The sequence below is a fragment of the Rhinatrema bivittatum genome, chromosome 8 (genome assembly GCF_901001135.1).
Source record: "Rhinatrema bivittatum chromosome 8, aRhiBiv1.1, whole genome shotgun sequence".
Classification (NCBI taxonomy): Eukaryota; Metazoa; Chordata; class Amphibia; order Gymnophiona; family Rhinatrematidae; genus Rhinatrema; species Rhinatrema bivittatum.
Genome location: NC_042622.1, coordinates 111,442,076 through 111,469,042, shown reverse-complemented (window position 1 = coordinate 111,469,042; position 26,967 = coordinate 111,442,076). Strand labels below are relative to the sequence as shown.

Sequence of the window (26,967 nt, the reverse complement as noted above, 5' to 3'; positions counted from 1 at the left end):
GAGCGCATTGAAAAAAAGTACAGCTCGGCATCGGTTTTCATAACCGGCGGGCTGCAATTATGAAAACCGACGCATAGTTTATCAGCATCGGTGTTCATAACCGGCAGACGGGATCGGGTTAGCAAGGAGGCGCTAAGGTCGCGCAAGCAACCCTAGCGCCTCCTTGCTAGCGCGACTCCCTAATTTGTTTATTGCCTGGCAGCCCCTTGCGTGTGCCATGCACGCGTTAAAGCGAGCGCTGAAAGCCCGCTTTCTGCGTTTATTATAGCATCGGCCCCCTGAGTTCGGGCAGTCCCTATTAGTGTCCTGAATTTGACGGACATGTTTTATTTGCATATATTGAAAAAACATATGAAAGTGGACCAAGTTTATATTCAGCATAATTACAGTGAATTAGCTGACTTTGTGGTGGTCCTACTACTTTGAAATAAATGACTAGGAACATTGTTTTTTTTACATTCGGATTTATATTACTTAAGGGCTGTTGTGGGTGATTTAAGTAAAGTGAAAATCCACCAGAACTCAACAGCTGTTAGAAGATTTTAATTAAAAATGGAGCATACGCAAAATTCATTCTAACCAAACTTACAGTTATTTACAACGGTTAAAGGAATTCAACCACAGTAGACTTTATACAAGTGTGTCACTGCCTAACACATTTACAATGCTCTTGATTATAATCAGAAAATTCAATGTGTTGAAAAGTTGCTAAAAAGTAGAATAACTTTAGTAGAGGACTTGGCAAAATTGTACTTAATACAAATAATATACACAGAATAAGGAACATTTCCATATCTGCAAGACTACAAATTTGTTGTATTTGCATTGATGTTAACGTTCAGAGCAAATGATTTGAATTTTTACCAAAAAAAATGTGATGTCAGTAAATCCTCTTAAACTTTACACACAAATCTGCTGCTCCACTATCACACCTTACTATCAAAAAGTAAAACGAGTATTTCTTTGAAATAAAGGTTTTATTCCAACAAGCAAATGCAGCCGAATCTTTTCTAAATAGAAAAGTAACCACTCACGCTGGTTTTTCACAATAAATGCATAATTAATAAATAACAAGGGGATGAACATTAAGAATAAAATAAGTCTTCTTTTAAGTTAGAGCAACAGTGCCTTCTCCATAAAAATCAATATTTAAGCCCCAGTTTGTTTTTCATTTTTAATTAAAAATGGAGCTACATTTACCGAGTTCATTGGGCAGTGAGAGGCAAGTTCCAGCAGGCTAGTACAACTCATATACTTGATCCCTTTTCAAAAACTCCTAATCACTAGGGTCAACCTCAATTGAGGGAGGAGCAAAGGGGGAACCTAAGATGTGATAAGCTGCTGTCTGGCTGTGCTATTATATTTAAATTAACCAAGATAAACATATATCCTGTCATCCCCACTTCACAGCAAAAATGGGATTTTACCCAGGGAATTGTGTAGAAAAAATATTTTCCCATAGCAGTATTAAAGAAAAAAAATATTATGGTCCATAACAGCAGCTGTTAGAAAGGGTTGAGTTTTCCTGAGCAAGACCTATCCAATAAAAATGACTGGTACTCAGCAATAACATACATATTCAGTATTGACATTAACCAAATTTATACATTGTTCCATGTCTATATACATACAGTATGTAATAATGAACAAACATTAACATGGAATGTGGGTTGGGGTTCATTTTTTTTCCCTATTAAATGCCAACCCAGGAAGAGAAAGTAGCATATTCTCTCTCCAACCATTTATATTACAGTGAGAAGGCAAATATTAGCAGCTAGTCTCCAAGCACAAACATTGTCTTTACAGCTTGTTAAACATTAGGAAGAGGCAGACCAAATCCTCTAGAAAAAGCAGGAAATGTGTACCATCCAAAACCATGCAGGGAGGCAATATTAGATACACAAGGAATTACTAATTGCTTTAATGTAAAGCAAAATACTCATTTCTTTTGCATAAACTGTGCAGGAGAAAATAGAGCAGAGGAGGGGAGAAATGTTGCTTAGCCTGAATTAGACTTTATGAAATTATCTAAATACTTTTAAAATTACAGATTAAAGGTGATGGTTAATTTTTAAAGAATTCAGATTAGAAGCAATTCAACAGACCTGAACAAAGTGACAGTTGCCATCTTAGTCTACTTGAATTTGAAAAAATAAAAAGGTCAACCAAGGTGAGATCTTTTTCTGGGACTAACAATGTGTTTTTGACTAACTTTATGTTCCAAGGCAGTAGAATGCCGGAAAGCCAGTCACAGACATTTTTAATTCAATATAAAGGTAATAGCTTGCAGCTTTTTATTTCTATTTAATAAACCTAGAAATTATGTACTTTTCCTATTGCTTGACAGTGAATTGATAAATACGATCAACTTTTGATTTACAATATAATTTTACAATAATGGAAGGAAATGTGGCTTTAAATGAATACAATTTTTTTTTCATTTTTCTTTTTACTAATTTGTTACATTAGCATAGAGACGGGGCTCTTCATTTTAGTTTTTCTGGAAAGTTATCAATACTGCAGGAAAAACTGTGCAAAAAAAAAAAGACATTTTTCTGGATAAAGATGGATGTTTAATTTGATGGCCAGAAGCACCACTCGGCCATTCCTCCTGTGCTGCCAAATTAGGATGAGGGCCTGGGATCATACTGGGGCTGTGAGTGGCCAACTCGGTAGTGGAAGGATTCCAGCCTATCAGAAATTCTACATGTTAAGTGTTACAGTAGTCAGACAGGAGAGAAAAACCAAACAAACTAGAGTAATACTTCTTGGGAAACCTGCTTCAAACCAAAAGTGAAAAGCCCTACCTACAGATAACATCCATCCTTTTAAAAAAGGTGGCAGGAATTTGGTGCAGTAATTAAGACCATGTTGTTTTCTAGTTTAAATTCTCCTCCTCTGAAAACCAGCCTACTCAGCTAAATTAGGCTATCCCAATGAAAAGAACCAACATCGAACAACCTGCAGTGGCTCCAAAGGCAGCACACATCAGCTTAGCAGCTCAGAAGACGACGAGGTTGAAATGTTCCCTGATGGGGGCATAGCATATAAATATAGCTTTTAAATGCTTGGTGGGTAAAAGGATTTTTGTTTTTTTTAATTAGAAAAATCTAAAGCTTTTAAATTGGGGCTTATTGCATCTGCACACATGCTCTGACTGCTGCAGTCTATTCAGGAGGCTGCCCTCATGAGGCACGTTAGGGAGAGGCTCAGCAAGGAATCAGAGCGTGCAGATTTATAGAAATAACATTTTAAGTGGGTAGATCCATCCTTTTTGGCACTATACATACACCCTGGAGGGGGACTATAATCACTTTAGCTTCCTTAACAAATCTCAGTTGAAATGCTGCTTTTAATCAGATTTTAAGGAGATGCTAAGCAAAGTGGGCCAGCCTCACTTCTAGAGACATAAGAAGAAATTAATGTCTTCTCACTCTCAGGCCTTGGTTTCTCTGAAACTATTTTGAATGCAGAACACTTAGTTCCCTATATGTACCCGGATCAATCCAGACTCCTGGTTTTATTCATCTGTGCCAGCAGATGGAGACAGAGAAAGTAAAATTGACACTGCTTCTTACACCCTTGGTGCCACCTGCAGTTCCTCAGTATTTCTCTGTCTCCAGCAGATGGTGGCTGGTGAATATTCCTGCAGTTTCTTCAGTGTACCCAGTATTTTTTTTCCAGCTTTTTAAAATTCCTTTGAGCCTTTCTCCCAGGGGTCAGGGTTCCTTATCAAGGATCCCTATCCTGTTTGGTTGAGGCGGATGGGCTGGGGGTTGCTGACCCTTTTGAAAGCCCGGTCCAGGAATAGCCGTGACGGGTACATCTGGTGGTCCAGATCCCTCCCCTTACGAGGTCACTTCGTTGACATATTTCCTTTTGGCTCTGTTAGTTGCTTTTCCCCTCTTCTTTCCTTCATTTGCTGAATTGAGCTGGTCAGCTCTCTTCAGCTTTAGGAGAGGGATCGGCTGTAAGCCTCATTAAAGTTTAAAAAAAAAAAAAAGCAGGGGAAGTTAAGCAGGCAGGAGGCAGCAGTAAGGACAGCTCTCTTCCCCCCCCCCGGCCTGTGTTGCTTCTACCTCTGGATTCTTTTTGCTTGTCGGTTCAGGTTTTTTTTCTGCCCTCCCGCGGTACAATGGTGTGCAGGTCGACTTGCCACGCATGTGGTGCTGCTCCCGGGAGGCTAAATCACCGCAGTCTGTGTGCGGCGTGTATCTCGTGGGGGGGGAAGGGCCCTCTGACCTCCCACTGCCTGCCAAACAGAGGATAGCCAGTTCTAGCGTGGCCATCCCGATTGCAGCTTCATTAAATGCTTCTGTTCCCTTAGCCGCGGGAACGGCAGCCATTTTGGGAGCTCCTGCAGGCATGCCCACGCTTTCGGGGCCGGATGGGGATTTCCCTCCACCACTTTCCCCAGTCCACCCGGGTCCTGTTGGTGGACAGGGGGACTCAGAGGGTACCCTGGGTCAGGGTCCCCCACCTACAGGTGGGGAGGCGTCTTGCCTGCAGGCTTTTCCTGCGGCCTTCCTCACCGGAATCTATCCTGCTGTTGCACCAGGCCTTTTTGGCGCAGCAGGAAGGGCTTCCTTTGCAGCAGGGGGGTCAGAACCCACCCGCTTTGGCCCCTGAGCCGGCCATGGGGCTGGTCGGACCTGGGACGTCGCGGGATGCCTCAGGCGCCAGAGTTTTGCATTCGGCCTATCCCACTCAGCTGAACGAAGTCTCAAACCTGGGGGTGGTGCTGTTGGGAGAACCAGTGTTGGACCCAGGGGCTATGCACATCGCCCAAGTGGATAATTCAGACCTAGTCCCTGCGGAGGGGGATGACCCCAAAATCCTCCATTTGTTCCGCAGGGAGGAACTTGCCCTGCTCATCCCCCAGGTGCTGGAGGAGCTAGGGTTCCAACCCCCACGGGACGAGTCTAACAAGGATGGGGTGGATCCAGTACTGGAGGGCATGCAAAACCCTCCCTCCGGGTTCCCATATCATGCATCCATTAAGAAGAAGGTGGATCAGGAATGGGGCACTCCGGATGCTGGTTTTTTGTGTAGGCAGGGTGATGGCAAAGCTTTACTCCTTGCCAGAAGAGACCTTTGAGCTCTTTGCGCTCCCCAAGGTGGACGCGGCAGTCTCAGTGGTCACAAAAAAGATGACTATTCCAGTAGCGGGAGCAGCGGTGCTGAAGGATGTTCAGGACCACAAGCTGGAAGTCCATCTCAAGTGGATGTTTGAGGTTGCAGCTTTGAGTCTCAAGGCGGCCATTTGCTCCAGTTTCATGCAGAGAGCTTGCTTGCGCTGGGTGCAGCGTCTCCAGGATGGACATCTGACAGTTTATTCCCAAGGTGGTCAGATGGAATGTTGGAAGCTTTGATATTTATGTGGTGGATGTCTTGTATGATTTGGTGCGGACCTCTTCTCATATTATGGGAGCTGCAATTTCTGCACGGCAGCTCTTGTGGCTCCATGACTGGTCCGTGGATGTTTTGACTAAGTCCCAGTTGGCTTTTTTGCCTTTTAAAGGACGTCTCTTATTTGGGGAGGACCTGGAACACCTAGTGAAGCAGTTAGGTGACAGTAAGGTGCATATATTGCCTGAGGACAAACCTAAGGGCAAACTCGCCTTTCTATCGCATCTGTGTTTTCGGGATAATCTGAGAGCTCATCGGGCGAGGGGGATTTATGCGGCGCAGAGACCCTTTTCTTCTCAGGGCCATGCCAGGGGGAGGTCCTTTTGTGGAACTCATCGGCTCTTCAGAGCCCCCATCGGTGGTGGGTCCTCGGGATCCAAACCTGCACAATGAGGTGAGGCTGGTCCACTCCATTGTTCCCTTTATAGGGGGGTCCTCTGACTCACTTTTATGAGGAGTGGGCCAAAGTCACCCAAGATCAGTGGGTCCTCAGTGTAATAAGAGATGGTTACTTGTTAGAATTTGCTCGTCCCGTACACAACCTGTTTCTTGTCTCCCCCTGCAGCTCATTGCAAAAGTGCCTGGTGGTGCGGGAGACTCTAGACAGATTGCAGCTTGGGGGCTGTGGTCCCAGTGCCTCATGAGATCCGTATGGGTCGGTATTCTATTTACTTTGTTCCGAAGAAGGAAGGGACCTTTCACCCCATTCTGGACTTGAAGTGAGTGAATGCGGCATTGAAGATGCCCCAGTTTTGCATGGAAACTGCAGCTCAGGAGTTCCTGGCGTCTCTAGACTTGACGGAAGCGTACCTGCACATTCCAATTTGGCAAGATCATCAGCGGTACCTCAGGTTTATTGTCTTAGGGCAGCATTTACAATTCCAAGCTCTCCCTTTTGGACTGGCCACGACGCCCCATACCTTCACCAAGGTCATGGTGGTTGTGGCGGTGACTTTACGGCAGCAGGAGTCCTGGTACGTCCTTATCTCGATGATTGGCTCATATGAGCGAAGTCAGAGAGCAGTTGTCACTCCACCGTACAGACAGTACCTTCAGACTCTACAATCCCTAGGCCGGGTAGTGAATCTAGCCAAGAGTCACTTAATCCCTCTCAAACTCTGGAGTATTTGGGAGTGCGTTTCGACACGCTTCAGGTCAGAGTGTTCCTGATGGAGGAGAGCGTGAACAAGTTGCAAAGTCAAGTTCGGCGCTTGTCAAAGTTGCGCACTCCCAGAGCCTGGGACTTCTTGCAGGTCCTCGGCTCAATGACTTCAACCTTGGAGCTGGTACCATGGGCCTTTGCTCATATGAGGCCACTTCAGAAAAGCTTTTCTAGCACAGTGGAGCCCATTGTCAGTAATTCCATCAACCTGTATCTCTCACTCCTGCAGGGACAGCCTATCCTGGTGGCTTCAAACTCCCAACCTGGTGCGGGGGGTCACGTTGGAGGTTCCGGATTGAGTCATTTTTACTACCGATGCCAGTCTGTTTGGTTGAGGAGCAGTTTGCCAGAGGCAAGTGTCCCAGGGCTCCTGATCGGCGGAGGAGGCTTCTTGGTCTATCAATCGCTTGGAGACCAGGGCGGTACGTTTAGCCTTACTTGCTTTTCTGCCTTTGATTCAAGGCCGGTCCGTATGAGTTCTGTTGGACAATGCGACGGCCGTAGCTTACATCAACCAATAAGGCGGCACAAAGAGTCATGCAGTAGCACAGGAGACTCAGGAGTTGATCCTCTGGGCGGAATAGCATCTAGTTCAGATAGCTGCTTCACATATCACAGGGGTCAAAAATGTCCAAGCAGACTTTCTCAGTCGCAGTTTTCTCGATCCAGGAGAACGGGAATTGTCAGATGGAGCAATGCGGCTCATTTGCAAGCAGTGGGGACATCCACACGTCGATCTGATGGCAGCTCAACACAATGCAAAAGTTCCCCGCTTCTTTAGCAGACGGAGGGAACACAGGGCCGAAGGCATAGACGTTCTAGAGGTGCCTTGGCCTCAGGGAGTTCTTCTATTTGTTTTCCCTCCGTGGCCGTTGGTAGGCAAAGTATTGCGGTGCATAGAGAGGCTTCTGGGGGAGGTGGTACTGGTGGCCCTGGACTGGCCTTGCTGGCCGTGGTTCACAGATCTGGTCAACCTAACAGTCGAGGGGCCGTTGAGAGGTTCGGTCATCTCCCTTGTCTTCTACGGCAGGGCCCCATATTTTTCGACCAGGCAGATTGCTTTTTTTCTAGCGGCTAAGCTTTGAGAGGATGTAAGCTACTTTTGAGGAGCACGGGGTACCCGGAAGCGGTGATTACTACCCTTCTCCAAGCGAGACAAAAGTCCACCTCTTTATCCTATGTTCGAGTCTGGAAAAATTTTGAGTCCTGGTGTGTGTCTAAGGGAGTTCAGGCTTTGCGATCTTCGCTGTCTCACATCTTGTCATTCCTCCAGGATCGGTTAAGTCAAGGGCCTCACTTTCAACTCGCTCAGAGTTCATGTGGCGGCCTTGGCTTCCTTATGCGGGAAGGTGGAGGCGTGCCACCTGTCCTCTCACCCTGATGTAGTCAGATTTTTTCGAGGAGTCAAGAATTTGCATCCTCCTCTGTGGAGGATTTGTCCTCCTTGGAATCTTAATCTTGTTCTCAGGGGTTTGTGTGAGGCTCCTTTTGAACCTATTCGTAGAGCGACCCTCAAGGATTTGACTTTGAAGGTTGTTTTCCTGGTAGCCATCTGCTTTGCGAGAAGAATTTCTGAGTTGCAAGCTTTGTCGTGTCACGATCCATTCCTTCAGATTTCGGAAGCAGGTGTTTCTTTGCGGACAGTACAGTCTTTTCTTCCAAAGGTAGTTTCTGCTTTTCATCTCAATCAGACAGTAGAGCTGCTGGCCTTTCCGGACTTGAGTGTTTCTGAGCCTAATGCACGGGAACTTTGGAAGTTAGATGTCCATAGACCATTGTTACAATCTCAAGGTCACAAATGATTTTAGGAGGTCTGATCATCTTTTTATTTTGTAAAGTGGTCCAAAGAAGGGTACCCAGGCTTTCAAGACTACCATTGCGAGGTGGCTTAAGGAGGCCATTGGCACCGCATACATTCTCAAGGGTCGACAAGTGCCAGAAGGTTTGACAGCCCAGCCCACTCCACTCGATCTCAGGTGACTCAGTTGGTTTCTCCTCAGGAAATTTGTAGAGTGGCGACTTGGAAGTCGCGGCATACCTTTACGAGACACTATTGGCTAGATGTGGGGGAGCCAGAGTCTCGGTCTTTTGGCGAGAGTGTCTTGCGAGCAGCACTCTCCAGGTCCCACTCTGGTTAGGGAGCATTGGTACATCCCAGGAGCGTGGACTGATCCAGGTACGTACAGGGAAAGGAAAATTGGTTCTTACCTGCTAATTTCCATTCCTGTAGTACCATGGATCAGTCCAGAGTCTACCTGAATTATGGAGGTGGAGAATCGTCCACTCAGCTCTTATATTTTTGACATAGCAAAAGAGTTGTATAAAACTAATATAAAAAAACTTGGTATATAAGTTTTGTTATACAAGGTTTTGAATGCCCATTTTTGTATGGCACTTAGCTTGGTTACAGGTCAATACTGAGGAACTGCAGGTGGCACCAGGGTATAAGAAGCAGTGTCAGTTTTACCTTCTCTTGTCTCCATCTGCTGGCACGGATGAATAAACCAGGAATCTGGACTGATCCGTGGTACTACAGGAACGGAAATTAGCAGGTAAGAACCAATTTTCCTTTTTTCTTTGCAGTTCCACTAAGGTCTAGGGTGGCCCATGTATTTTTCAATAAGCTAATCTGTTGTTATGTGGGAGGAGAGAGTAAGCAGCAAATTGGAAACATAAATAAATGCATATTTATGTTAGGTGTTTAAAAAATGATTCTTGAAAGTATTTTATAGTAATTCTGTGAAAGCACTGGCTGGCTTATTTTACCTAAGGCACAGAAGATCTCTGAATGTCTTACTCAAACCTAGCCAAAAGTGAGTAGGAAGTCTGGCTGCTTGCAGTTTAGGCTCGTATGATTAGTCAAATGGAAACTGATAAGGTAGGCAACTAAGGTAATTTTTAAAATGATTAAAAACAAGTCTTTTGTGCAGATCTCTACCCTATTGTATTGCTTAGTGTGACCAGGTCCAGTACACATTCACTCACTGCAACCCAGAATCACAAAGAGAAATTCCTTTCCTGCTACCTGGATTCTGGATGCAACTATGTCATCACATTCCAAATGTAGACTATCAATCCTGCTGGATCACTTCAAGAACCCAGCACCTATTAACCAAAAAATACTAAAAATCTGAACTATCAAGGTTATTTTCCCCCTCCAAACATACTGGTGCTTAAATTACAATGAAACTTAAACTTGCACCACTGTTTGCAGTAACTGATGACCCCCTACAGTTTGTTATCCTGTAATAAGTTTCAGTCAGTCCAAACCATGACATCAGCCATGTGCCTGTTCCTTTTGGTGGCAGGGAAGGGGTCCAATTTTTCCCTCTGTTTTCTCCACCCATCTTCACTTCCCTCCCTGGCTTGCATGGTACCTGCTAAGTGCATCCTTGGCATTACATGTTGGCTGGCAGGGGCCATCACCTGCCACCTGGTATCTGAGCACATCACATCACATTTATGGAGTGTCCAGGGATAAGCAGCCTTGGAGGACAGTGATCTGAGCCTGAATTCCCCATGCTGGAGCCTGGAGTCCTAAGGATGGTCCTCATGGTACAATCTATTTAAAAATGTCTGAGTGTATACAGTATTCCTCAGGTAAAAAAGGATTATGATGAATGATTAACACAAGCCATAAAGCTCCTGCTCAGGTAGCTTACAAGCTAAGTAAATATTGTAGTAGTATGATTTCATAATCATCTTATTAAGGAGAGAAATGTACAATATTTAGAGAGAAAAGTCTGATTTCTAAAGGAGACAAAAATACAACCATTTAAATGCCAGGGGGTGGGGTAGGCATTTCCCCTGGCAAAATGCTGTGTTTTGCAGTAGGAACACACTACTATAGGGTTAAGTGTTTATATGTACATAGTATCAAAATATATAAGGATATCCTCTACTGATCACAACTGACTATGTTTTATTTGACCACGCTTGGAGAAAGTGTTTCAATTTGTAGTGAAGATTGCTCGGACAGTTATTTTCTTTTGTACACTTGTAAACAGTTTTTTCCAAAATCTTGTAGAAAATACTGCAATGACAGTGAATAAAACGCACCTACACCTGCATGTGTTCAGTGTTCTTTTCATAGAAAACAAAATGGCTACCTAAAGAACTCCCATTTCCTTTAAGACCATGGCATCCTTGGGTTGGAAACAGATGGGCGTATAATACCTTTTGGAGCAGGCTTTGATCCAAACCAGGACATCTGTAATGTAAAAGTAAAATGACCCTGTTTGAGAACTGGTGCTTGTAAATGTAATATTTTAGAGTCCATATATGATTTAGTTCCTTTGAGGTGTTTCTGACCACTGCAACAGTTGCTGATTGATACCAGTATCATCTCATTGATCAGAGAGGGAGCAATATATATTTTAAACACATATACATTTTGTACAATTCATTCAAGCACCAGCAATTTGGATACTTTCAACAGATCTATATACAGATACATTTACATGTTGTGCTTAATTTTGCACCAATATATTTTAAAAAAATATATCTGAATACTTAATCTAAATATTGTCATTTGTTTGTGCCCTAAATGATAACTAGAGATGGTTCACAAAAAAATCTCATCAGCATCAAAGAATGGCACCTTTTACAATACTTTAGCCTTCAGGTCCATTAGTTTGATAAATGCTTTTAAAAATATCAATAAACCAGTAAAGAAAAAAAAAAGGTGAGATACTCAGTCTTAGAAAGACTGCAGCTCTAAATAAAATAAAACTGGATTTCCAGAAGTCCTACAAAAACAAATCAATAAGGAGATAAGAACCACTGCTACAGAACAAAGTGTCAGATGTGTTGACTAGAAGTACATTACTGATCTCAAAAGCCATAAACCACTTTTCCATCATTCCAGAGTTAAGACAATTGAGAGATGGCTATCAAATAAACTCCCAGTGATGCATGTTTGGAGCACAGAAACCACCATCACCACAGGCTTCCAAGTTGACAGCCTCAAACCAAGAACAGCCAACAGACCTGAAGATGAGATGCATGCACTGGCAGGGCAGAGCTTGAGGAAATTTTGACTGGCACTGCCCATGCAAGATTTTCGTTTGCAGTGTTCTAAAACTTGATACCCTTCACCAGTATAAACGGACACTAAATGTGAGGCTGCAGAACAGAAGGATGCCAAGCCATGCCCTGGGAAGAGCAGCCAACAAATAAAAATTACTTTGGGTAGAAAACGACACCTATACTGGCTTTAAAGATTCAGGATGGGAAATGGTTCTTCCCATAAGATTTGCTTTTATATGGGTGCTTTTAACTTGGGAAACTAAATTGTGTTTTGCTGAATGCCTTTACTTTGGTTTCTACAATTCATGTTCTGTCTGGCTGCCTTATGGCATCTATCCGGCTAGATGGGTAAATAATTAAGTCTGTATCACTACTGTGGGCTTGCTTAAAGATTATACTGGTACCAAAGTAAATCTTACCTTGTATTCCAGGGTTTCCTTGAGCATATGTTCTTCCTCAGGGGAAAAGTTTAGTAAGACAGATACAGCTTTAATAAGATGGAACGCCTGCAGTAATAAACCACATACATTTTTCAGAGTTAAGTAATAAACTTCTATTTGAGAACACATTGAAAATGTTTCAGTTCTGAAAATCCACCTTTGCTGTCTAAAGGTGCCTTTCTGTGCTAAAAAGAACTGAAAGAATGACTCAGTGGTTAGAGCAGTGGGCTGAGAACCAAGGTTCAAATTTTACTTCCCCCAGTGACATTTCTTGTCATCTTGGGCAAGTCACTATCTCCTATTGTCTCAGGTACCTATTTAAACTGTAAGCTCTTTGGGACAGGGTACTGTTGTACCTGAATACTAATAATGCTTTATGCCACTTTATTATTACTGCATTATTTGGAAAACTAGGCTAAAAATCCTATTATTTAACCTTGTGTACCTTGCAGTTTCAGGTCCACATAGGCATTGTTGTGGGTTGTTTTTTTTTTTTGGTCTTACACATTAAGCTACTACACAAAGCAAACGTTTTGCTAAGCTCAAGATGCATCTCTCCCTCAGCTGACAACTTCTGACTATTACTTAATGTGGTTTTACAACTGCAGATCTTGTTACAAAAGGCTCTGTCTACATTTTTAATGGCCATTTGGCTGTGGTAGTCATGACCTCGAAATCTCGGTTTTCCAGTTGGTAGAATACCACTTTTGAACGCAGGCAGAGGAAAAGCGCTACCCCAGTTGGAAAATCAATGTGCAAGCAAGACTAAATCAGCACCATCAATAGCAACTCTGACTATAAACAGAGCACACAAAGAACTGGCAGATAGACAAGAATGACAGCAGCAGTTATATTTAGAACATCAAGATGCTTGGTAAATTTTTATGTTGGCTCAACATGTATTTATAAGGTGAACATTTTTATGAAACTGGCTTGCTTTTTTTGAGGGGGGGTGGGGGGGGGAGTTTGCAGCTTTTAAATGCTATTGATGGTATTTACTTTTAATGCATACCAGAGAACCTGGGCCTTAGATACATTGATAAGAACAAAAGAAACACTACACTGACATCACAATATCTCAAAACTAAAGCAACATTATATTCTAGTCAAAGTCAGGTAAGTTGAAATGCTCCACTGTAAGGTGTACAGTGAAAGAATACAAGGAGGAACTACACAACATTCCCTATTTCCTTCTCAGTTTTTTCAGTAACTTGTGCTCCCACTGATCTTGGGGTCCCATCCCCTCCAGCAAATGCTTACATATGTCTATCTATCTATAGCTAAATCTAGATATATAATTTTATTTTTTACCTCAGCCTCTCGACAGGACATGAACTTCAATACAACGTGTTTCAGGTATTCAAAGTTAATCTCCCGTGAGTCATTCAGGTCTGCATTGTTTGTGACCGTAGAGGAGGCAGCAGGAGGCTCGGAACTTGGCTTCTCCTTGACTTCATACCCCTCGTTGTCAGGTTTTATTTTCTAACAATAACAAAAAAAATGAAAAAATTTAAACAAAAAGAATAAGAAAAAACAATTCCTCTTCATCCAGCCAGATGTGTCCAAACGTATAGGTTTATGCCTCCCAACCAGCAGATGGAGACAAAAGACTAACAGGCTTGCTGGCAACACCCTATATAGGCTTCTGAGCTGATCTCAGCTTGCCAGTATTCTCTGTCTCCAACAGATGATAGGCAAGCATCCTGTGCTGTGAACTGAGATCTTGTTAGGCTGGGTGAAGAAGATAGAAATTTGGAGGAACAAGGAATTTCAGCTATAGAAGATGAAGCTGGAAATGGAAATGGCTCACATCCAAGGCTTCAGCCTATCTTCTGTGCAGAAGACAGATTGGCTCCATAGCCTGGAATGGTTCCACAGCCCAGATAGGGCCAAACTAGTTTATGCAGATTGATGACTCCAGAGGCAATACTGATAGGAATCTAGCTACCTTTGAGAAAATCTGCTGCCTTAATGAGATTCTTGTGAAGGACTGGCTGTGGTATTTAGGAGGAACGCTCACTGGAAGAGCACTCAAGGCATTCCAAGGATAGGGAGACGTGCTCTTAGATTGAGGAGGTACGCAAGACCTTGCTGATTCATTATGCCATTATCCCTGAGACCTACAAAAGTTCCTGAATTTACAAAAGGGGGCAAATGATACTGAGTTTGTGATCCAGCTAAGCACCACTAGTGGCTTACTGGATTGGAGGTTAAAACTCTGGAGAACTTTTGAAATCTGATGGTCCTGGGACAGTTTTTACAATGATGCCATCCAGAGGTAAGACAACATGTTCAGGATCACCAACTCTACTCTAGAGAAGGCTGCTGAGTTAGCTAACGTCATATGGCACCTGAATAACACCAACCATATTATATCTACAGACTCTCAAGATAGAAAGCAGTGTACCTTTCATGCAAATATGATAAAGGTTTACACTGACTGCAAAACATTGATGCACCAAAGAACTGTTCGGATAGTGAGCCCCTACCTGATCTCCTAGAAGAGACATTGCATGAAGGATCTGTACAAGTTGTTGAAAGAGAGCAATTAACCGCTACAAACAAACAACTGCTAGAAGCAGTACTGAAAACATATGCTGATGAATTTTCTACTAATCCAGGAACTACTCACTTTACTATTCACAATGTGAACACTGGTAATCATAAACCACTGAAGCAGAGTGCTTACTGAGTATCTGCTGAGGTTGAGAAACACAGGGAAAAAGGAGACTGATAATATGCTAACTGTTATAAGTTTCCTAGTCCCTGGGCTTCTTTAGTTCTTGTACCCGCTTCTGTGTAGACTATAGGAAACAAAGAATGCACTATATCCAATGCTTAGTAGATTCCTCAGATGGATGAGTTGCTAGTTGAGGCCCAGTACCTGACCACCATGAACCTTAGTTGTGGGTATTGGCAGAGTCCCCTGTCGACTGCTCCTCAGGAATGATCTGCATTTAATACCCCATTTCACCTTTATGAGTTTACTGTAATGCCTTCTGGCATGAAAAATCCCTCTGATACGTTCCAGCACCTGGTAAACTAATTGCTAGATGGACTTCAGAAAAGGAAAATTGGTTCCTTCCTGCTTATTTTCATTCCTGAGTACCACAGATCAGTCGAGACTTCTGGGTTTTGCCTCCCTTCCAGCAGATGGAGACAGAGAAAGTTTTACTGATACTGGTACTTAACTACACATGCTACCTGCAGTTCCTCAGTATTAATCTATACCAGTGGTTCTCAACCCTGTCCTGGGGACCCCCCAGCCAGTCGGGTTTTCATGATATCCACAATGAATATGCATGAGAGAAAATTTGCATGTTAGGCAGTGCATGCAAATTTTCTCTCATGCATATTCATTGTGGATATCATGAAAACCCGACTGGCTGGGGGGTCCCCAGGACAGGGTTGAGAACCACTGATCTATACCCAAGCCAATCACAACAAATTTCAAAAACGTCCAAACTTTCCAAAACTTACAAAATATGAAAAATATTCTCTGCTACAAAAAACAGAATGAGCGGTCGACTCTACCCCTCAATAGAATGGGCAGGTTCTGGACTGATCTGTGGTAATACAGGAACAAAAATTAGCAGGTAATAACCAATGTTCCTTTCCCTGTACATACCCAGATCAGTCCAGACTCCTGGGATGTACCAAAACTCCTTACTCAGGATGGGACCTGGAGAGTCCTGCTCACAGAACACTTTCACCAAAAGATGGGGAATCTGTACCTCCCACATCCAGACGATAGTGTTTTGCAAAAGTATGTAGCAACTTCCAAGTCACTGCTCTGCAAATCTCCTGTGGAGAAACAAGCTGAGCATCCGCCCATGAGGCCGCCTGAGAACACGTAGAATGAGCATGCAATCCCTTCGGAACTGAAGACCACGAATAATGTAAGTGGAACCAATAGCCTCCTTAAGCCAACGAGCAATAGTAGCCTTAGAAGCCTGAAAGCACCTCTTTGGACTGCTCCACAAAATAAAAAGCTGATCTGACTTCTTGAAGTCATTTGTTATCTTGAGATATCTCAACAAAGTTCTTCTTAAACTAACAATTTGAGCTCCCTCGCATGAAGAGCGGATGCGTCCACCGTGGGAAAGGCTGGGAGCTCCACTAACTGATTCATGTAAAACTCCGAAACCACTTTCAGCAAAAAGGAAGGTACTGTCCTCAACGAGACCCCCGAATTTGAAATCTGAAGGAATGGGTCCCGACAGAGCCTGCAACTCAGAAATCCTCGTAGCTGAATATATGGCCACTAGAAAAACAACCTTGAGAGTCAAGTCCTTCAGCATAGTTTTCCGGACTGGTTCAAAAGGTGCTTCACATACTAAGGACAAGATTAGGATTCCAGGATGGACAAACCCGTTGAAGTGGAGGACGCAAATTCTTTGTCCCCCTAAGGAGCTGAATAACGTTCAGATGTGCAGAAATAGAGGACCCATCTATCTTGCCACGAAGACAACCTAGAGCTGCCACTTGAACTTTAAGTGAGCTGAGAGACAAGCCTTTGGCAAAACCTTCTTGCAGGAAGGACAAAATATCAGAGACTGATGACCTGAAACAGCAAACACCTTTAGTGGAGCACCAGGACTCAAAAACCTTCCATACCCGTGCTTAGGATATATTAGTAGACTTTCTCCTGGCTTATTTATTTATTTATTTATTTATTTAACAACTTTTAATATACCGACGTTCGTGAGGCACATCACGCCGGTTTACAAGTAACTCAGTTAAAGGAGGAAATTACAATGAAACAGGGGGCCGGGGGATGGGAGCAGGCCAGAAAGGGGGGGGGGGGGGGGTAAGGGAGACAGGAAGGAGAGAGGGAAAGATAGGTAGCATGAGTGAGAGTATAAAAAACAACCGTTAACATAAGAAAATAAAAGGAACTTATTTACAGAAAAAGGAATATTTACATTAGTGACAATTAGCATAGGATTGATTATATCGGACTAAATTGAACAATTTTGTAAAATTATAGGAGGATAAAAGGGGAAGGGCGGGCAAGGAGAGGCGAAAGGGAAAGCCTTGGGAGGGGGGGAAAAGCCTAAGGAGGGGGGAAAAGAAGGCCTAAGGAGGGGGAAAAAAGGGAAAGCCTTAGGAAGGGGGGGGGGGGAAAAGGGCGGGTGGGGGTGGGGGGGATGGAGGCTGGGAATCTGAGTGGGGGGGGGGGGGGGGAGTAAGTGGGAATGTATAGGTTTGGTTGGTTTCGGGGTAGATTATGTGGAAATGTTTAGGTTTGGTTGGTTTCTGGGTAGGCCTTTCTGAAAAGCCACGTTTTTATGCCTTTTTTGAAGGTGGCCAGGCAGGGTTCAAGTAATGACCACCTTTGGATAACACCTACGACTCAAACACTGCCTCTTGAAAGCCATGCTGCTAGACAAAAGTGAGCAGCCTGGTTGGAAAATATGAGTCCCTGATGCAGAAGACCCTCCATTTTACCAAAGCGAATCAGTCCATCCACAGCCAAGATGTCCAGATCCGCAAACCATGGAAGCCGCGACCATTCTGGTGCCACCAAGACCACTTCTCCCTGATGCTTTTCTATGCGACGTAACACCTTGCCCACAAGTGGCCAGGGAGGAAAGACAAAGTAGAACCCCCCGCAGCCAAGATAGTACCAGAGCATAAAGGCCATCAGGCCCGTGCTCTCGCTGCTGACTGAAAAATCGAAAGGTCTTGGCGTTCAGACAAGTTGCCATTAAGTCCACATGGGGGGTGGGGAGAAAGAATTCTTTGTGAAAACTTGCAAAAGGAGGTGGAAAGAACTGCTCGGTGCTCCGGGGGTAAGGTTCCGCTGGACCTAGCCCCGACTGCGTCCCTGAAGCCCCGCCCTCCCATGTGACATCAGCCCGGCGGGAACCTTATAGCTGGAGCTGCAACTGGACTTATTTGGGAGAAAGAATTCTTTGTGAAAACTTGCAAAAGGAGGTGGAAAGAACTGCTCGGTGCTCCGGGGGTAAGGTTCCGCTGGACCTAGCCCCGACAGCGTCCCCGAAGCCCCGCCCTCCCGTCTGACATCAGCCCAGCTGGGATTCATCAGTCAGTAAGACTGCGGCGCATCGCGTCCGCCGGCATGTCACCTAAGCCGTGCGCGCGCAACTTAGTTTCGACTTTGTTTCGGACTTTCACGGATGGTTTTTTTTTTTCTTTTTTAAAAAAATACTTGCTTAGTTATTGAATTTCTTTCTCCTCATAAGAAGAGTCTGGGGAATTATAGGAAGGAGGATTAGGTAGGAAACATTTAACAAACCTCAATTTATTTGATAATTATTCTGTTATGCCTCATACCAAGTTGAAGGGGCGACTGAGGCTAGAGTCCCCTGCCTCTGCCTCAAACACCCCTACCCAAGCGAAAATACAAGGTTTCTTTACCCCGGTTGCAGCTTCTACACCGGGAGAACAGTCCGCTGAGGGATTAGGTAGGGAACAAAACCTATCCCTCCTGGACAACCAAACATCTCTGTCCTCAGGTGCACCGGTTATCCCCCCACCCCCATATCTTGGAAACTCACAGGGACTCCTCCAGGGCCCAGGGGAAGGTACCAAAGGGACCCTGGAGGCAAAGGGAGTCTCTGTGGAAATTACAAGAAAGTCTATGGAGGAGGGGAGGTGACTCAACAGGAGAAATTCAAATGATTTCTAAGACCTGCCGAATAGGGGCGGTAACTGCTGGTATAAATATACCTAAAATAGATAAACCTAATATAATTACATTAGAAACATTTTGGCAAGCAATAACAACAATGGAAAAATCAATTTCTTTATTAGCCACTTCAATGAATAACTCTCAAGATATGTTATCGTTGATTGAACCTAGGATAAACAAACATGCAGAACAAATTGTGGATATTACAGATAAGATAACATCTGTCCAGAAGGTACAAACAACAATGATTCAATCGGAGTTTGGATTAAGAAGGAGATTAGAAAATATGGAGAATAAAATGCGATATTTGAACTCGAGAGTTTTAAACTTTCCTAACGTTAAATTAATCTCTCCTACAGAACAATTTAAAAAATATCTTAAGGATGTATTATTATTACCTTCTGATAAATTGCCACTAATTTCAAAAATTTACTTTGTTCCTTTGATAAGAAATGGAAGTGAAGTAAAGAAAGACTGCCCTAATATCAATCTGGATTTAGATTTCACGGCTTATTTAGAAACTCTCTCAGAAGAACAAATTGAACAACGAGGTACTTTATTAGTGTCATTTAATTTTCCATCAGATAGAGACTTGGTTCTAAGAACTTTTTTGAAAAATCGAAATAAAATGTTTCTTGGCCAAAAACCACAGATATATCCTGATATTGTGAAGGATACACAGATTCGTAGAAAAATTTTTGTTGGATTAAGTCAAGAAGCTAGAAAGATGGGGGGCACAGGTTAACATCAGATACCCGTGTAAATGTCTAATGCAATATCAAGGGAAAAGGTATATCTATTATGAACCAGAACAAATGAAAAATTATTTGGAGAGTCTAAAGAAATTGCCAGCAATACCTAACCAACCAAGTGAATAATTTAAATAAGCTGCAATATTCCTCCTAATATTGTAATGTGATTAATAGATTTTGTTCCACATTATGTATCTCAGTCCTTTCTGTTTCTTTATAACTGTTCTAGTGGGAATTTAAGTTTGCTGACATATTGATGTAAACTTTATTTCGCATTGTAATGTTTAAAAACTGATAAAGAACTAAAAAAAAAAAAAAAAAGTCCACATAGGGGGAAGCCCCACCACTCACGAATGAGCTGCATCGCGGACTCTGACAATTCCCATTCACCCGGATCCGGCACCATCCGACTCAAATAATCCGCTTGAACGATTTTGACCTCGGCTATGTGGAATGCCCCTATTCGCTCCAGGTGCTGCTCTGCCCAAAGAACTAAGTCTTGTGCCTCACGGGCTACTGCTTGACTCTTGGATCCTTGGCACTGTCCGAGAGAACCCTCACTGACCAACCTCTCACTAATGGAGACATCAGAAATACCTGCAAGGCTAAATTAGAAATACCTGCAAGGCTAAATGGACCGCTCTGGTCTCTAGCCAGTTGACAGACTATGCAGACTCTTTCACAGACCAGCCACCCTGAGCTAACTGGTGCTGACACACTGCTCCCCAACCAGAGAGACTGGCATTGGTAGTAACTACCACCCAATCCGGAACTTCGAGATCCACACCCTGACCGAAACTGGAAGTTAGAAGCCACCAGGAAAGGCTCTCCCGTGCGACACTCTTAAGTGGTAACGGAAGCTGAAACTCTTCCGAGACTGGGTTCTACCAAGCCAAAAGCATTCTCTGCAATGGTCTCATTTGAGCAAAAGCCCATGGCAGTAATTCCAGTGTCGAGGTCATAGAGTCCAGAACTTGCAAATAATCCCATACTTTGGGCACCTGTAACTACAACAACTGCCAAATCTGCCTCTGCAGCTTCAGAACGTTCTCCTCCAAGAGATACACCTTGCCGACTAGTGTCGAAACGAGTTCCCAGATACTCTAGGGATTGCTTCAGTAACAGGCAACTCTTCGCAACATTCACTAGCCAACTTAGCGACTGCAGCACATTGAACCAACTGGCAACATAGAATCTCCGACTTCGCCCTGATAAGCCAGTCATCCAGATACAGATGCACCAAAATCCCTTCCTTCTGGAGCGCCACCGCCACCACTGCCGTCACCTTGGTGAACATGCTTGGCGCCATGGCCAATCCTAAAGGAAGGGCCTGAAACTGAAAATGTTGTCCCAGAATCATGAATCTCAGGAAGCACTGTGAAGCGTGATGAATGGGGATGTGCAGGTAGGCCTCTGTGAGATCCAGAGATACCAGAAACTCTGCTTTGAGGACCGCTGCAATCACCGACCTTAAGATTTCCATCTGAAAACACAGAACCATTAGTGTTGCATTTACTTTCTTTAAATCTAAAATCGGGTGGAAAGTCCCTTCCTTCTTTGGGACCACAAAGTAAATGGAATATCTTCCCCTGCGAACTTCTTCGTGGGGAACCGGAATCATTGCCCCCTGGTGATGCAGCCAGTCCGCTGTCTCTCGAACCAATACTTGTTTGTCCAAGGAAGGGAAATTATAAACAAATCATGGACGGGACAAGCAAATGCTAAAGTGTAGCCATCCTTTATCACGTTGAGATTCCACTGCTCCTGAGTAATTCTGGCCCACTCCTCGTAAAACCATGACAGGCGACCTCCTAAAATAGGAACGACAGAGTGGACCAGCCTTGCCTCATTGCGAGGGCTTAAGCCCAGATACACTCCTCCCCCCGCAGCGCCTTGGAATGGCCATTTGAACACTCCGAAAGGATTGACTCCAGGACTGCCCCCAAAGGGGAAACTGCATTTGAGGCCCAGCCACAGCTCTTGCCGGACAAGTCTTCTAGCTACCCGAAAACGGGAACGCACCTGAAAAAAACCTCTTGCCCTTAGGCTTATCCTCCGGTAACCTAAGGACCTTATTATCCCCAAGAGACTGCATCAGCTGCTTGAGGTCCTCACCAAATAAGAGTTGACCCTTGAAAGGCAGCGAGCCTAGCTGCGCCTTGGAGGAGATGTCTGCCACCCAGTTACGCAACCAGAGCAACCTTCTGGTGGAAACCGCAGATACCATAATTTATTTATTTTATTTATTTATTTAAGGATTTTTATATACCGCGGCTCGTTAGCAAACATCACCTCGGTTTACAATGAACATTAAATTAGCAACAAGCTTTACAATCCAACAGATATAAGTAATGATATATAGCTGATAACATAGAACTTACAATAATTGAAATAAATCAAACTAGAAATTAGCTAGGGGTATAAGACTGCCAAGACAAGACAAGGTACAAGATAATCCAAGACAAGGTACAAAGCAAATCATACAGAGCATCCACTCCATAGGCCACCGCTTCCTCAACTTTCTCAGCCCTAGCTGCCTTCTGGACTGAGCTTGGCAGCTTTCTTGCATCTGCTGCACCCAGCGGAGACAAGCACGTTGCATAAAATTGGTGCAAATAGCAGCACACAAATCCAGAGCAGAGATCTCAAAAATCCTCTTGAGGTGTACCTCTAACTTACGATCCTGAACAACCTTCAAAGCCACGGAGCCAACCACAGAGATAGTTGTCCTCTTAGTAACCGGTGAAATCACAGCATCATCTTTAGGGAGAGCATAAAGTTCCAATGCCTGTTCAGGCAATGGATGGAGCTTTGCCATGGCCCTTCCCACCTTTAATCCGGAATCGGGAGCTCCCCATTCTGCTTCCACCAGCTTCTTTACTGACTTGTGATATGGGAAGGCCATTGGGAGACCCCGCATCCCATCCAGGACTGGATCTGCCCCCTCCAAATCAGGGTCCCCCTGGGGGATCTTAACCCTCAGAACCTGAAAAGCCAAAGGCAGCAAGGCATCAAGCTCTTCTCTTCTAAAAAGACGTACTACCTTTAGGTCATCCCCTTTGGGGACTGGGACGGACTGATCATCCCCTTGACCCGCACCTCCAACCACAGAGTCCACTTCAATCTACTGGAACATCCAGATCAGGAGCCGCACTGCCCCCACGGGAGCCTCGCCAGATTCATCGGACCCATCCTCCCCTGGGCCAGAACCCAAGGGGGAACCCAGCAAATTCTAAACTGGGGAAACCTACTGCCTCCCAGAATTAATTTGTTTTGGGGCTACTGTACACGCCCTTCAGTTGACTGGGCTGGCCGGGACTCTGAGTCCCTAGCCACACAAGCTGTTTGCTGCTTGGCCATGTAAGCCTCATGCAGCAGCAGCACAAAATCTGTAGAAAAAGACTTAAATGCTCCAGACCCTGCAGGGAAAGAGCCAGAACCCGGCAGCATGGGGCCCCCTTTCTCCTCAAAATCCCCCTGATCGTGTCTGGAGCTCGAACGGGCCAGAGACAAGCATGGGGGAGCATCCCCCTCCCACCGGCAGCATGGGAACGGCAGACAGCGAATCGAAGATGGCCACCATTCCCGCATTGAGCGAGAAAGGATCAGCACCACGGACAGAGCCCCAGAGTGACATCAAAACAGAAGCGGGGGACTTCAGAGGGTGCTTCGCAACTGGACAGCGATCAGACGAGTTTTCCCCGCCCTCGGAACACCCAGCACACAACCCGAGCCGACTCAGCCGCAACCGCGTCGAGCCGCATACACGGCATGCCGAGCCGCGGCCAATCGCACATGGGGAGAAGCTGACTGCCACACAAGCAGGAGAAATTCAAGAACAAAATAAACCTACTTCAGCCGCCTGAAACCATGAGGAAGAAGCTGCCCGCACAGCCCAGCCATGCAACTGCCTTCAGTTCCTTTCCTTTTCTTTTTTTTAAACTTTACTGAAACTCCCAACTGAGGCACACAATCTACAAAAAGAACAGAATTCCTCAGCACAAAAGAATATTTGGAGCCTGCAGCTGCCTGGATAGCCTCGTGAAGGGGAATGATCTGGACCATCAGATTTACATCCCACGGGCACTCAGTACGAGCACACACAAGAGTCACCAACCCAGAAAGCTCAAAAAGAAAAAAAATTGCCCAGACTGCAGAAAAGTAGGTTTTGCTCCCATTTACCATCTGCTGGAGACAGAGAAATACTGAGGAACTGCAGATAGCATGTGTGTTTAAGTAGCAGTGTCAGTAAAACTCTGTCTCCATCTGCTGGAAGGGAGGCATAACCCAGGAGTCTGGACTGATCTGGGCATGTTCAGGGAACACACTAGAACGGGGTTCACAACCTTTTGAGGAGTATAAACCCCTTTTCAACCTCCAAAATTTTCACGGACACAAATATGCAGCTCTAATTTTTACATGCAGTTAAATGCCATATGGAAAACTGATTGTTATAATAATTTGGGAAAAAGCCACAACAAGGTGTGGAATGATGAGCAAACACACTAAATATTAATCAATCCAGCAGGTGTGTTGTGACAAGGTAGAAAAGGTCCAAAAATAAGTTTCAAACAATCAATTAAATAGCAGAGAAACATTAATTCCAAGTGGTTAAATACTTATTGAAACATTAGTCCCCTGACACGGAACAGTGTTTCACTAGGGTTGTATCAGGAAGGACAAGTAACATATAACATAACATCATTGGCAACACCATAAGGAATCTCCCATTAAATCATATAAACATTACAAAAGCATAGGTGTGTATATGAATAATGAAGAACTGTGCAAAAGTTGAATTCTGTAACCACGTAAAGCAAATTGCATGTAAGGAGTATACCACTCAGTTGTGCACAGGCAAGAAAGGAAAATTTTGAAAGCCACACAGGGTGGGAATTAGGCTAAAGCACTCTGCCTAGAGTAACATTGTTCAGGACTGTCAAAAGCATCCAAAACCAGATGAATGTGGAATGGAAACTTAAAGATAACAAAAGGAAGATCTCGGCACTTTTAAGTGCAGCAAAAGCTGGTTCAACACAAAAGCAGGACTGCCACAGCTTTGCAAGGCAAAGAGCAAAGCGGACCTTTTCTACCTTGTCGCAACACACCTGATGTTATAATAATACGCAATCCAGAATCATTTGTAATATATAAAGCTTAATATCAAATAAGAAATGGTTTCTGATATAAACTGTGCTCTCCCTTCTGCCCTCTTCTTCATGAGTGCCTCTCCCCACCTCCACCATGGCCACTGTCCAAGGACCTTCCCTCCATCTATAATCCTTCCCTGAGTGCTCTCCCACCTGCCCTTTCCTCCCTGCAGCTCCTTCTCTGGTCATGACCCCTTCCCGAGTGCTCACCCTCCTGACCTCTCCCCTGCCCTGCTTGCTTCCACCCATGGCCCCTTTCTTAATGCCTTTCCTTCTGACTTTCCCTCTGGTCCTCCCCTGCTCCTTTCTCCCTCTTGCCTTTCCTCCATGGCCCATTCTCCATGCTGCACCCCCCCCCCCCCCCCCCCAAATGGCCCCTTCTCAAATGTTTTCCCTCCTTCATGAGTCCCTTGCCTCTTGTTCTCTTCTCCTTGTGGCCCCTTTCCTGCTCCTCTCCCTTCTTTCCTTTCACCACAACCCCATCCCAAATTTTTATTTATTGATTTATTATCCACCTTTTTGAATAAGAAATTCACCCAAGGCAGGGTACATACAACATATTCATTAGGTAATATACAGTCTGAAGGCGAGAGGACTAAACTTGATATCCATCAAGGAAAATACTAAACTTGAAATAAATCAACAATAGGACCAGTTCCGGAGCCAGAGAAGCCATCTAGCCGAAACTGCAGTGGCAATGTTGTGTGAAGATGCCCGCAACAGATCATATAATGCATCCGCTGTGTAAGCTACCGCGGACTCCATCCTATTCGCCTGATCTGCTTCCTCTGGTGGCAACATCTGTGATGTGAGCATTTGCTGGACCCACCCGAGGGTCGCTCGCTGCATGAGGCAACTGCAGACCGCCGCTCTAACACAGAGTGCTGACACCTCAAAAATGCGCTTGAGGAGGACTTCTAGCCGCCTATCCTGTAAGACCTTAAGAGCCGTCGCTCCCGTAACAGGAAGGGTGGTTCGCTTGGTGACCACAGTAACCAACGCGTCCACCTTGGAAATCCTGAGGATATCCAAGGCTTCCTCGGATAAAGGGTAGAGTTTGTCCATCGCCCGTCCCACCTGCAGGGTCGCATCCGGAGAGTCCCACTCCCGAGTTACCAACTGCTTAAGCATTGGGTGGAAAGGAAATGTTTGGGACAGGGCATGCAGCCCCGCGAGTACTGGTTTCCCCTTAACTGGTATCGAACTGGGGACTGGTGCCAGTTCCCTCCAGGACATAGGCGATCAAGGGATCCAACTCCTCCCGGCGAAACAGCCGAGAAACCCGGGGGTCGTCCCCCTCTACTGGAGTGGACTCATCAACACCCCCATCTAGGTTTTGGAGGAGAGGATCCAGAAAGATTCCAAAGGAGCAGGGGCCGAAAGGGCATCCAGAGATGTGTCCCGCCGCGCAATCTTCGCAGGAGGGGGCTGCTCATCCGGCTGATGAGCTTCCGCCTCCAAAAAAGCCCTATGCATAAGTAAAATAAATTTGGAAGAAAAAATTGACTGGCCCATTAAGGGATCTGATAGGTGAGGGGGGGGGGGGGGGGAGAAGGAGGAGGGGAGCAGACCGGGCTCCCCGAGGGGGCGGGCCCCGGATCGCGCGGTCGAACAGGACTCAGACTGGGAGGAGAAATCGGAGAATCCTCTCTCCCAGTCGGCAGGCAGGGTTCCGACAAAATGGCCGCCGTTCCTGCGCACACCGGCAACGGACCCGGACGCGATCGCCGTTCCGCGCCTCGTGGCAAAATGGGCCCAAAATCTCCCCCAGACGAGACCTCCCCCCGGGGAGGCAGCGGGCGCAAACTCCGTCTTGTGTGAGGCGCAACCCTGCCTCCCCACATGCTGAGCACGATAACCCTCGTGGCATCCCGGGGGGGAGGAGGGGGGGGGCGGGGGGAGTTCCAAACAGCGCGGTAGGAAAGAAAAAAGAAGAACTTAAAATACCCTGCCGACTCGCGGCCTTCCGGAGCTCTGGGAACGCTGCAGCACCCAAGGAAACTCGTCCGGGGTGCCGAGGGGAGGGACCGGCCCACCGGTTAATCCCCCTCCAGAGATAGACGGCCCTCCGGGAACAAGGCTTTTAGAGCTGCCAGCCCCTGCCTTACCTCTACCTGCTTAGTGAAAAGCCTGAGAAAATAAAACCGCACCGAGCTTTTTTTTTTATTCAACCAACTTGCTCTAGCCAAAGGTGTTAACTAAATCATCCAGAGCCTTAGAACTCTGTAAAAAAAAAAAAAAAAAAAAAAAAAAGATGTAACAAATTGAAAAATCAGGACCACAGGTTCTGTCAACCCTTCTGCTGAGAGTCAGAGAAAATACTGAGGGATCGCAGGAGGCACACCAGGTTAAGAGGGGTGCCTTTTCA

The 26,967-nt window shown here is 45.0% G+C and overlaps 1 protein-coding gene across 1 annotated transcript in view; it reads right to left on the bottom strand.

The window, feature by feature from the left end:
- Positions 1 to 527: 527 nt before the first annotated feature.
- The window catches only part of GOLGA1 (golgin A1), a 266,236-nt gene continuing 239,796 nt past the window's right edge, over positions 528 to 26,967 (bottom strand). Inside the window, exons 22-24 of the mRNA XM_029610990.1 lie at positions 13,351 to 13,521; positions 12,019 to 12,105; positions 528 to 10,781 (exon numbers count right to left, since the gene is read on the bottom strand). Coding sequence (XP_029466850.1) covers positions 10,701 to 10,781; positions 12,019 to 12,105; positions 13,351 to 13,521 — 339 coding nt within the window. The 3' untranslated portion in view covers positions 528 to 10,700. The remainder of the gene's footprint in view (positions 10,782 to 12,018; positions 12,106 to 13,350; positions 13,522 to 26,967) is intronic.